The 13,857-nt window shown below is 32.4% G+C and overlaps 1 protein-coding gene across 6 annotated transcripts in view; it reads right to left on the reverse strand.

Annotated features, from left to right (window-relative positions):
• The window catches only part of Ccdc178 (coiled-coil domain containing 178), a 352,256-nt gene that overhangs the window by 254,044 nt on the left and 84,355 nt on the right, over positions 1–13,857 (reverse strand). For all 6 annotated transcript variants that reach the window (XM_005372759.2, XM_013507772.1, XM_013507853.1 and 3 more), the window contains one exon: positions 10,725–10,878. In XM_005372759.2, the coding sequence (XP_005372816.1) occupies positions 10,725–10,878 (154 nt within the window). The remainder of the gene's footprint in view (positions 1–10,724; positions 10,879–13,857) is intronic.

Here is a 13,857-nt window from a genome sequence, read left to right on the forward strand (position 1 = left end):
AAGTGAGTATATCAAGTTTAAAATGTTTCATGAACTCTATTGTAGACTTCTTTATAATTCCTAAAAATGGAAAATGTTCAATAACTAGGGTTTAAGAAACTTTCAAGCCGTTAAAATTATAGGGAACTAAAGGCAGAGGGAAGGGCTAGGGCAGGTTGTGAGGGGAAGACGATAAAAAAGAATTGAGGTGTGATGTGTACATCTAACCTCCTCACAAGGAATATGATTATTATACATCGGAAACATATGCTAGTAAACAATTTTTTAGACTTGAAAGATGAATAAAATTTTATTATACTATTGAAATAAGGTTTTATATATTATAAGGAGAAATACGCTGCTAATTCGGTATAAATATGATATATACTTTTTAGAAAATTCTTATAGTGCCTGTAGTATATATAACAAAACATTAACAGTGACCACTTATGGATCATGACATAATACAGTAGATGATTATTTTCTGATACGTTTTGGAATATATTAAAAATTTTCAGGAACACTCACTTCTTAAGTATTGTGCCATTCAAAACATGCCTTATAATAATTTTAGGCCACAGTTTCTATAATGAGTCCCATCAGATTTTATGAGTGTTGTAAAGAAGAAAATGGGATACATTAATAGCGATTGCAGCAGAGTGTGGTGGGGGAGCCTGACTAGAATGATCTTAAGTGAGACTGCAGAGAGAAATGAGACAGTAAACGCACACTGTCTTCCTAAGAGCTTCATGATAAGAAATGCTACTTAGTTCTAGGGGAAAGAAATAGATGTATGTATTTTATTTTGTATATATACATTTACTTATATTGCATATCTTTATATAGCTAGATATATAATCATTAAGCATTCAAATAAAAAGTACAATGTACTATTACAAGAAACAATAAGGCAAAAGAAACAAGAATGAAATTAGAACCACAAGAGCATGCATAAGCACTGTAGAGGTCAGAAATTACAAAACTACTAAACCTGAGAGTTGTAACTTGAATTAGAAAATTCAATTTTTAAAAATTGAAAATTGAGCCTAAAAATGTAAAACAGTGCATATATAACTAGAAAGTAGGTATAGCAAAAGGAAAGAGAGTATTCTACACCGTGCGATGGTCATATATTTGAAAATCTTACTCTATTTAAGTTATATCCATGGTTAATGGACCCATTCAAATTATAAAATATCTGCAAGAAGAAATAATTAGACTGATAAGACAATAATGAAATAAAACCACTGCTTACGAAATGGAAAATAATTTGAATCCTTAAACAAAAAAAAAGGCACCAGTGTCTTATTTCACCAAGGCATTCCATCAGATTGTCAAAGAAAAGTTATTTAAATATATACTAACTCTCTAGGTAATAAGAAAGAAAAACCTGAGAGTTCATTTTGTATAGCTAGCATAATCCTGATAAGGAAATCTATTAAATGTAGCACAAATTAAGAACATGGAAATACTCACTTATGAATATGGATGCAAAATCTTAAATAAAATCCTTTCAAATCTAACTCAGCAGTAAATTAATAGAACAATTAACCATAACCAAACAGAGTTCATCCAGTGAATTTAATGATGGTTTAATATTAGTATACTACATCATTTCAGTAGGTCAGATGATACACTCCCTAAACTCATTTTTATAGATGCCCTCAAAGTATTTTCTCTGAGTCAATATTCATTCTTAACAAACAGCTTTTTACAAGCTGAGTATATTTAAAAAAAACTTTAATATGTTACTGAGCACATTTTTTGTTTGTTTGTTTTTGTTACCGGGAATCAAACAGGACTTGGCACTTGGCAGGGAGACGCTTGTATTGCTGAGCTATATCCCCGGCCCTTGAGCACATTTACAATCAACAGCTAGATAACATTAAGCACTTCTTTAAAAGAAAAGATAATAAAGGCTAATATCATTAATGATATTTAATATTTTATATATGCCCCACAATAAATTTATACATAAAAATTTCAGAATCTAATGATTCACAATTGGTGATTGACACTTGTGTATATATTTTCACATTTCATCTATATACTGCATGTGAGTATTACATTATAAAATAATATTATTTTCATTGTTCAAAATATTAGGTCGTCATATAGTTCTCACATTTATTAGTTATGTCTAATAAGGAAATCACTCAGCCTTCTAGGAAGGTTTCCCATTTGGTAAATTGTTACTAATAATTATTATCTTACTTATATTTTATAAGGAATCACTTAATTTAAAAGTTTAAGGCAGGGGCTGGGGATTTAGCTCAGCAGCACAGCGCCTTCCTGGCAAGCGCAAGGTTGTGAGCTCGATTCCAGGTACTGGAAAAACAAAACAAAACAAAAAACCAAAAAAAAAAAAAAAAAAGTTTAAGGCAAAAATATGAAATAGCACAGTTCTATAGATGTATGTTGTGTTAGAATTCATACTGCATAGTACATAGACCATTAAATTAGCAATAAAAATTTTTTTCATTGATAAGAACATATCAAAATTATGAAAACACCATTACAAAAGGAATTTCTTTATTCATAACTTTTTCTGCAAAGTCAATTAAAAAGTTCTTTTATGTGCCTTGTTCAATATGACAATAACAAAACCTTCTAAATCCTGAAGTTATTTTATAATTTTATTAAATGGTAGCATAAATTGTAGATGGCTTTTCTGTATCATAAAGAAACAAGCATTTTAGAAAATATTATTTTGACTATAATATATTGACTATAAATAAAATAGAACTGACTGGTAAGTCTATACTTTTACAACTGTAAACGTTATTTCAAGGTACTTAGGCAGGTCAAGATATTTTCTGGCCTGCCAAAACTATTATTTATAGAAAATAAAAGAGAAAAATGTGTTTTCATTGATCCAAGGACAACACAAACTAGAGAAAAGTCTGTGTGAGCTAAATTGGAAGCAAACTATGTACTGAAATTTTAAAAATCAGTTAAGTCATATGTGCAATTAGGCAGCACAAATCTTATTTTTCTCTTGAAGCAGAAGTTTTGGTTGCATACCAAAAATAATGCATGGTAATACTGCACATCATTGCTTTTAATTGAGTGGTTAACATGTGCTCTTTGAAAATGTATATCAAATGAGCAAAATGCAGGGAAAAAGTGATACATTTAAACTATGCTATGTTCTTGTTTTTCTTAGAAAATATGATTTTCCTAAATTATTTCAATAACTGAAAAATGCTAGGAAATTTACAAGAACATTCACAATTCATCATCAGAAAGAACATTTTGTTTTGACATCAGATTAGAGTTCCAAAATTACCATTATGGAGATGATTAGTGGAAAAAATTATATATTTGCTGAATAAATTTTCCCTCTTGGAAAATATTTTAATAGTATAATATATTTATAGATGATAAATATTATAATTAGCACACTGAAGTTATATGATAACAGTCTATAATTTTTAAATGGTACTGACTTGCCATGCTTCTCTGATGTTTATTGTAGTCTGTGACAAGAAAGTTTACATTTTGGAAAGCCACGTGCATATTTTGTGTCAAGGATTAAGTGTTTCTTTCTTTTGTGGTACTGGGAATCAAACTCAAGACCTTGCACTTGCCAGCAAGTCTCTTGCACCCCTGAATTATATTCCCAGCCCTGTCAAGGACTAAGTGAAGCCACACTACACCCCACCTCACCAAGAACTTTTCAGGCTCATAGGGTACAGTTCCCTCCTTTCCTACCCATGTTCATTCAACGTTTCTTCTTTTTTTCTTTTATCGATTTACTAGTTGGTTCTCTCATTCAGCAAGACGTGCTGAGTACAAAAACGGAAGAAGTGGCAAGGGGAAACTGGAAGAAGATTTTTCCTTCCTGTAGTTGGACAAGAGGATTCAGGTAGACAGTGCGAGGCCTGAGTAAATAAACAGTCAAATCCAGGTGTTATATTCATAGGGAAGGGCACTTATGAAAGGCTGGAAGAAGGGAAACACAGACACATTCTAGGCTCTGCAAGTTGCCCCAGGGAGCTAGTCTATGGTGTAATAGATAAATGGGAGAGTAAACAAGAGGAAGTTGCAGACAGACTTGTATCTGCAGACTTGTATCTATATGAAGTCAGTTTTTGTCTAGCTCATTGATTCCAGCTTTTCTCTTTGGAAATTCAGCTCATTGTTGTTTTGTTTTGTTTTGTTTTTTAGTTTATTGCTTTTTTTCTTTTGTTTTATTATTATTATTTGAATTTAGTTTAGTGTTTGGGCCTTATCTATTACAGGGTACTAACCCCCTGCATATACGGTCGTATGAGTTGTATTAATTTAAGTATCTATTACTTACATTGTCTGAGTGAGAACAAACTAAGGACATTTTGAAATTTAAATGAAACAAAAATAGTTCTAGAACATATAAAGAATTGAGCCTCAAATCTAAAATATCACTATAAAAGTTTATGAAAGTATACTTTAGAATAAGAGAGAATAGAAGGTGAACTAGAAAGGATTAATAAGCACAAACAATTATATAGAAAATGTTGTTCTGGGAGTGAATATTGTACAGATTAATATGACTGTGTAAATTAATAATAAACTACTTGATAAAGGAATTATTAAGTGAAACAAGTACGGAATAGTACAAAATGGAATATATGTGTGAAAAGATTACCTGGTCTTTAAAACTGTTGAGGAAGGAGACAAAAGAGTGGATTATATTTTGCATCTGGTAAGTGAAATATACATTCACAACATTTTAATAATTTACTTTAAATCCTTATAGATAAATGATTGCATAAGGGGAAAAACTCAATTCTAAAAAAGTCTAAGCTTCTTCTTATCTAAATACATGACTTCCAGTTAGAAAAAACACAAGCTAAACTAAAAATCAGAACTATTAATGGAGAAATACACTATCTTACTGAGATATTTTAATACAACTCTCAAGGTAATTGAGAGATCAGTCAGAAAATAAACCAGGAGTACAAAAGATCTCAGTACTCCAATTATTACAGTTAGCAAAATGAACCTACTTAAAATTGTGTTCCCAAATCAGAGAAAATGTATTATACAAATGAAATATCTGTGCAAGTTGCCCATATATTAGGATACAAATTAATCATTAATAAATGTTAGTTTAACTTGGATCATATAAACTGATTTTGTGAACATTTCAGAATTACATTAAAACGATTTTAAAATAACTAATATTAAGTGAATATGAGATGGTTAATTTTTCTAAAAGTGAATACAGGCTGATTTTGCAGACAATATTTGCTTTTTGGAAAGTTCCTTAGAGGTTACTTATGTCTAATTTAGAAAAACTACTTGAATAAGTGGGGAGATCACTGATGGGCATGCTTAGGGATCCCAGCCATAATATTTAATTTCTTCCCCAAATGATTCATAAATGAATATAGTTCCAATGATAATTCCAACAAAATTTCTGAAAAAATTAACAAGAATGTTGAAATTTAAGGTGGAAAATTAAAACTCATCATGGGAAATGAGTAATGTAAACATAACATGTTGAAGTAAGGATGCTCAACTGGCCCAGAAGTAAGTGACTAGAACAAGAAATTCATGCAAATATGGAAGTCTGATGTATGAGAGACATAGAACTTTCAGTAAATATACATAAAAATCAATAAACTGTATGGTTAGAATCTCTTTTATACTTTAGAAAAAGTATGACTTAGAGCCCCACTTCACATCACACTCACACCTGAACTTTATATTTTCATATTTCAGATCTGGCCAGTAAAATATACATTCTAAAACTTCTACAACAGAACTTGTAAACAGAATAAAGATGGGGGAAATCCTCCCAATTTTGACTTTTCTAAATGTAGTATCATCTAAAAGCATCATGAAATTTAAAAGAGAAGAATTCAGATCATTTAAAATAAAATATCACAGAGTATTTTTACGTTCTCAGGGTACGAAAAATTTCTTCAACAAATTTAAGAAAGCAAAAGACTCGGGGAATGGTGTTACTCATTCACCCACATTTAAAATGAAGATTGATGAAAAGAAAACAAGAAGCTATACAAGATATGAAAACTTCAGTGAAATTGTGGTCAGGGAATTTGACCAACGTGAGGTAGAGTTTTAGAAATGGAAGACAAGGGGGATATTTAGAGGATGTTCTCAGTGATATCCTCAAAACAAGGAAACACCATGGAAGCTGGATCCAAGAGCTGTGAGGTAGCTCAAAACAATAACAACAACTCAGAATTTTAGGAATAAAGGAAACATTAAAAGATTCCTCAAAGGGTATTTAAAAATTGCTTATTGAAGTCATAGCAAAAAATTTCCATATTCTATGGCAAAAATTTAATATTCAAGTACAAGAGGCATATTGAATCCCAAGTAACCAAACAAGAACCTCCCCAAGTTCCTAAAATAAAACCCACTGAACATAAGAGGACAGACATCAATATAACATAGGGGTCAAAAAGACAGAAATCAACAAATAAATACCAATCCTCACCATTGAAGAAACAGACTTAATAGATATCTACAGAGGATTTCATCCAACAACACAGTACATATTATTCTCAGCAACAGATGGAACCTTTCCAAAATTGACCATATCCTAGACCATAAAACATAGTTAAATACAAAAAATTAATAATCTTTTGCATGCTATTAGACCACAGTGTAATGTAGCTTTACATCAACAGCAAAAGAAAGCCCAGAAACTGCAGAAAAACATGGAAATCACACAATATGTTACTGAATAATGAGGGGTTCACAGAAGGAATCAGGAGAGAAATTATGAAGTTCCTAGAATAAAATCACAATGGAAGCACGACATACCAAAACCTATGGGACACAAGAAAGCTGTTCTAAAATGGAAGTGTTTACCTTGAAACAGTACATAAAAAGAATTTAGCAGTCTAAAGTAAGCTAATGTGGGCTGGGGATATAGCTCAGTGGCCCAAGTTCCTGCATGGCAAGTGCAAGGTCCTGAGGTTGATTCCCAGTACAAAAAAACAAACAATAAAGTAACCTAATGATGCGTTTAATTTCCTAGATAAATAAAAACAGTCTAAATCTAGAACTAGAGGTAGGAAAGAAATTACAAAGATCAGAGCAGAAATTAATAAAAGTGAGGAAAACTACAAAGAAAATTGAATCAGAGTTGGTTTTTTGAAAGAATACATATTGATAAAGCCTTAGTCAAACTTATCAAAAAAGAGGTTATGCCATATCAATGCAATTAGAAACAGAAAATGTGAAATTATAATAGATTTCAGTGTAGTCCTGAGGAAAACCTAGAAGAAATTCAGAAATTCCTAGACACATAAGAACTACCAAAATTTACTCAAGGGGCTATGGAAACTCTGAAGAGACTAATAATAGGCAATGAAAAAGAAGCAGTAATGAAAACTGTATCAACTAAGAAAATTTGAGGGCCAGTTGGATTCACTACATAATTCTACCAGAACTGCAAGGAATATGTAGCACCAGTTCTCAAACTATTCCATGAAATTGAAAGGGAAGGAACACTGCTAAACTCACTCATGGAAGCAAGTATTTCCCTGATATCAAAACTGGACAAGGCTTAAAAAAATAACAACAACAAAAAAAAAATTACAGACCAATCCCCTTAAAGAACATAGATGCAAAAGCCTCAACAAGACACTGCCAAACAGAATGCAACAAATCATTAAAAAGATCGTATAGCATGACCAAACTGGCAAAATCCAAGGGGTCCAAATATACTTCATCATCCATTCATGATCAAAACCCTGAAGAAAATAGATAAAGAAAGACCTTATATCATCCTGTTAAACAGGTATTTATGACAAAAACACTACCATTTCTTCTAAAATCAGGAGCAATAGTGTTGTTCAATAGTTTTCAAAACTTTAGTCAGAGCTACCACGCAAGAGAAAGAAACAAGAGATACAGATAGCAAAGGAACAAGTCAAAGTATTCTTATTCACATATATGATCCTTCACACACAAGAGCTAAAATATTCCACCAGAAGACTCCTAGAGCTAAGAAACAAATTCAGCAAAGTAATAAGAGAAAAAAAACTACTATTATAAAAATTGACAGCGTTCCCATGCATCAACGATGAACTCACCAAGAAAGTAATCAGGAAAGCAATCCTGTTTATGGTGGCCTCAAAAAAATGCCTAGGAATTAATGTCACAAAGGAAGTAAACGAACTTTATAAGACAAAGTATAGTACGTTGACAATAGAGATCAAAGAAAACATGTGAAAATGGAAATATACCCCTGTTCCAGGGTAGGAAGAACCAATACTGTTAAAATGACCATATTACTGGAAACTGATATTTAATAAAATTTAAATCAAAATACCAGCAGCACTCTTCCCAGATTTAGAGAAAGCAATTCTAAAATTATTACTTAACCAATAAATGCCCAGAATAGCCAAGGCAACCATGAGCAGTAAGATCAAGGCAGTTGGCATCACAATCCCAGATTTTAGTGTATATTAACAACCTCTAGGGACAAAAACAGCATGATGCAGGCACAAAAAGGCATTTCAGTGCATGGGACACAACTGACGATGCAGAAACAACCCCAGGCACATTCAGTCTTCTAATCTTTAACAAACAGACCCCAAGCATATGCTGGAGAAAATACAGCCTCTCTAACAAATGATGCTAGGAAAAGTGGTCATGCACACGCAGAAGAATGAATCTAGACACATATCTTTCACCTTATCTATAATAAAATCCACATGGATCAAAGACGTAGATATCAAAGGAGAAGTACTTTTTCTGCTGGAAAATCTCTTAAAGATGTATCCATAAGCAAGGATTTTCTGAACAGAACCGAAATTGGACAAGAAATACCATTAACAAACAACAAATGCAAGTATATCAAACCAAAACACTTCTGCACAGAAAAGAAACAACCAACAGGGTCATGAGACAATCTACAGAATGCGAAAAAATTTTTTTTCCAGTTACACCTCATAAAAGGGTTAATATTGAGAATATATGACAAACTCCAAAAAATTAGACACCCCAAATAAAAGACCCAGTAGAAAATGGGTAACTGAGTTGAATAAATATTCCTCAAAAACAGTGCAAATGTTTAACACATTCGCCACTGCAGAAATTCCAATCAGAGCAACAGCGATTCCATCTTACTCCAGAAAGAGTGGCTTGCATCAAGAATTCAAAGGATAACAAATGCTGGTGAGATTGTGGGTGGAAAGGAACACTTTTCCATTATTAGTTGAGTGTAAGGTTTGCAATTACTATGGAAATCAGCATGGAGTTTCCTCATAAAAATTACAAATAGCAATTCCATTCAACCTAGCTATACCTTTTTAGGTATCTTCTCAAAAGAGTTTAAGATATTATAGTACTGTGATATATGCACGCCCATGTTTATGGCAGTGCAATTCACAATAGCTAAATATTGGAAGAGGCTATATACTCATCAACAGGTGGATGAATTTTAAATATGTGGTATATATACACAATGGAGTAGCACTCCACCATACAGAAAGGGAAAATGTGAGTCATTTGTATGAAAATGACAGGACTTTGGGACCATAATGCTCAAGGTAACGAGTCAGACACATCAGATCAAATATTGTATGGTATCTCTTATATGAGAATTTCAAAGTATAAATATTTTAAAGTGCCAAATACAAAACAAAGCTTGATGATATGAAAAACGAAGTTTAGATTTTGCAAAGATGAAAAAGAGTTCTAGAGATAGGGGCACAGGAGCGGGACAAGAGGAGGTAAAATTGGATTAAATGTGATGTGTATATGAATAATTCTCCACAACAAATGTATTCATTATGTATTACAAACATATATCTATAAGAAAAAACAAAAAAATGAATTTATTGTAAAGAACTGAAGCAAGATAAAGTGAAGCAATTTTTAGCATATGTAATCTAAAATAGCTAATGTCTGTTATGGTCAACAAATTCTTATAAATTAGTAGAAAGAGAAAAAAAGTCACCTAATATATGAAGCAAAATCACGAGCAGGTTTTATTGTATGTAAAAAGATATCTAAATGACTCCCAAGCCATTAACATATTCTAGACCAATTAACAGTTATAGAATAATAAACTCTAATGAGATATAACTAAAGATCTTTATGAGAGAAAGTGACAAAAGATCTTCATAATTCTAGGTATGAAAACTGACAGAGAATTGTGTTGTTTCCTTTAATGTATTTTATATATTTTACCATTTTATGTAATTTACTTTTCCATTATTATAATGAATGAGACATGGCAGAAGAAAACTTCATCTTCAGGACAGATAAATCACAATGAAGGTCAGAGTGGTTCCAAGCATGAGAGATATGCAACGTATTACAGCTGATGTTGCAAATGGAAGGTGCCACCAGCCAGAGCACAGGCAGCCTCCAGACCAGAGATCTCAGAGTGACAGCCATCAGGGAAACAATATCATCAGTTATAAAACAACAAGAATTGAATCTTGTCAACTCTGAAAGACCTTGAAAGCAAGTTCATTCCATAATCCTTAGGGAGAAACACAGGGGTTTTGGCATCTTGGTTTTATACTGCCAGACCTGGAACAGAAGAACCAGTTGAATCATATATTGCCTGGACTTCTGACAGAGAAACATTTCAATAGGAAATGAGTACTATGTTAAGCCACTAACTTTATGTCATTTGTTGTGTAGTCATCGAAAATTGATAAAGGCAGAAAATTGACTAAATTCTATTTAATTGCCAAAAGAAAATGTACTATTCAGAGCTCAAAACTAAAATCACTACTTTTTATTTTTAAATATAAAAAACTTACTGTTCTTGATAAAGTAGATGCTTCATCTGTTGATGATCTTTCTTCCCTTAGTACTTCTGTCACTATCTCTTCACTCTCCTCTATATCCGTTTTAAAATCTCCTATTTTTGATGAGTAGTGAGTACTCAGATTGTTTAGTTTATCTAACTCTTTCCTAGGAGGAAAACACACTTGATTTCATCTCTATTGAAAAAATGGTACTGTATGTTTAAATTCACTTTTGACATTTCTTCCATTCCATAGGAAGCTCCAATTTATAAAAAAAATAACTTAGATATTAATAGTGCAAAAAAATCCAAAAGTATTTTTGTTTCCAAAGGAAAAGAATTAGCAGAAAAATAATTATAAATTATTTGAACCAAACAACCTTCTGACTTGATTTTCAGGATGAGACCTCAGCACTTTTGTTTGATTCAAAGGGTGAATAACACAACAATGGAAATGTGTAGGGGACGAAAAAGGGAAAAATGAAAATATCAAGCACTTATTATATCCCTCATTGCACACAAGGCAAATTCAGATTAGGATACCAAAGGGTTGATTTAAAGAAAATTAATTGCCAAGGAGTTTTTCCTCTATGTAAGCCTGTCAGAAAGACCAATACTAATCTGTGAAGCACATAATTATCTAATTTCATAAGCAGAAACCACATTCTAAATAAGTTTCTTTAGAAAATAACACCAGTTTCGACAGTAAGAAAATGATAAAAAAGACCATATTTATAGATCTCACCTGGAAATACTACTTTTCTCAGATATTATAAAGAAAATAATAGATTAAGAGATTTGTCTTAAAGCCATATATGAAAGACCAAATGTTTTATGTAATAACATTTGACTAATCAGCATTGTTAGAAAATTATCTAACTGACACAGAAACAGAAAATAGCTACTGGAAATTCACAAGAAAAGAAATAAAAATTCCTGAGAAACCCATGATGCAGTTATTGAATTGGCACTTGTTCTCAGAAATTGGCAAGAACAAGATTCTTGTTTACTCTTTCCTGTCTAGGAAGTATATAGGCTTACCGACCAGAATTCCAAAAGCCAGGTAGGCAGTGAGAAGTGGGAAGCCACAGCATTCTCAGTTTATAAACAACCTTGGTTAAGTTCCCTTTTTTCAAATAAATTTTTCTCCTCTCAATGACATCTGTAGGCTCTAGGCCCGAGAATGAAGTGTAGACTTTTGCCTCAGGGGTGGATATCTACCTAGTATCATACAGTGAAGGTCTGCTTTAGTTGTTCTTATATCTCTATCTCCTTATGAAGTTCATGCCTCCATTTCCTCAGCTTTTGGACAATTTTTCAGAGTAAAAATTTGCTACTATACTTGTCACCACTGGTAGTGTAAATTTCATCATTCTCATGTCTAATAAATATGGATAAAATTAGAAGGATAAAAAGATAAGGACTCCATGTTTTGTTAAACATGATTATACAAATACAGTAATCAAAACAGGGTGGCATTTGGGAGGGTAACTAACATATAGATCAATGAAACAGAAGGAAGAACCCAGAAATAGATATACACAATGTGCCTAAATCATTTTGACAATTCAAAAGCAATTTAATGGAGGCAATTTAATATATGGTATTGCAACAACTGTATAGATATAAACAAAAAAAGAACTCCTAACCTAATCTCCCACATTATACATAGTTTAAAAATTATTCATTGACTTCCACAGGACCCCACGCACATAATTCATTAAGGAAAGAATTGATAGACTAAGTTTTATCAAAATTCAAACTTTCTCAATACATACTGGAATGAAAAGATAACTTTTATAAAACATAAAAATATTTTAGAATATATATCTGATAAAAATCTTGAAAATTAGCAACCTAGTTAGAAAATGGGGAAGTACTTGAACAGATATTTCACAAAAGAAAGACTGCAATAATGAAACCACATGAAATGATGTGAGGTGAAATACAAATAAAAACGATAATGAGAAACCACAGCAAATCTTCTAGACTGGCTGAATTTTTTAAAAAGTGATCCATTGCTGAGAAACTGCACATGTCATACATTGCTGGTGTGTGTGTACAATGGTATAGTGCCTTCAGAAAAGTTTGGCAGTTTCTCATGAAACTAATTTTACACTTAATTCACATCTCAACAATCACACTCTTAGACATTTATCCCAGAGAAATGGAAACTCATACCCACACAAAAACTTGTCCCTGCATATCTGTGGCAGTTTTGCTAATAAGAGCACAGAATTTGAAACAAAATAAATGTACCCCAAAGGGTAATTGGTTAAACAAACTCCAGCCCATCCCTACAATGGAATCTCACTTGACAATAAATAGAAATGAACTCTTAATACATTCAACAAGCCAAAATGATCCCTCTGGCATTATATTTAATTTAAAAAGGCAAAAAACAAAAGGTTACACACTGTGTGAATCCATCTATATGATAGTCTCAGAAGGACAAAACTGTGACAATGAAGAGAGGATTATGGTTGTCAGGAGACAAAGAATGGGCAGGGAAGACAAGTAAAAGGACAGCGTGAAGAACAAAGCTGTTTTGTCTCTTCACTGTATAAGTGGTTACCTACTGTATATATGAGATCAAATTCCATATGACCACACACACACACACAAACACACACACACACACACACACACTCTGAATATATTAAGAATTGGAGGTCTTTTTGTAGAGACAGACCTCAAAATAAACATAGATGAGTAATAAATAGATATGAAAACATTAGACTATTTTTCAATTTTGAAACAAAGTTTTCTCTAAAGTTCAAGAAAAGTCACTGTCAGAAGACATGATAAATTTTACATTACTAAAACTAATACACTTTCTAACAGATATGGACATGATGGTTAGAATGAAAAATCAAGGCACAAAATTGGAGACCATACTTCTAACTCATAGCGAAGAGAGGACAATTATTAAAAGTCCCTGGAGGCTTCTTTAAAATCCAAAAGAAGAGAAATACGTTAAAACAAGCACGGACATAGACTTCCATGGCTTTTTGTACAAGGGACATCCAAGTGGCCAATAAAGCACATGACGAAGTTTGATATTATCACCTTTCTGGTAGAGACCTCTTAAAGCACTGGAGAAAGTTCTGTCCAGTCAACCAGGTGCTGAAGTCCTGGGGAGCTGA

This window comes from Chinchilla lanigera, unplaced genomic scaffold (genome assembly GCF_000276665.1).
Source record: "Chinchilla lanigera isolate Chin_1 unplaced genomic scaffold, ChiLan1.0 scaffold00001, whole genome shotgun sequence".
NCBI lineage: Eukaryota > Metazoa > Chordata > Mammalia > Rodentia > Chinchillidae > Chinchilla > Chinchilla lanigera.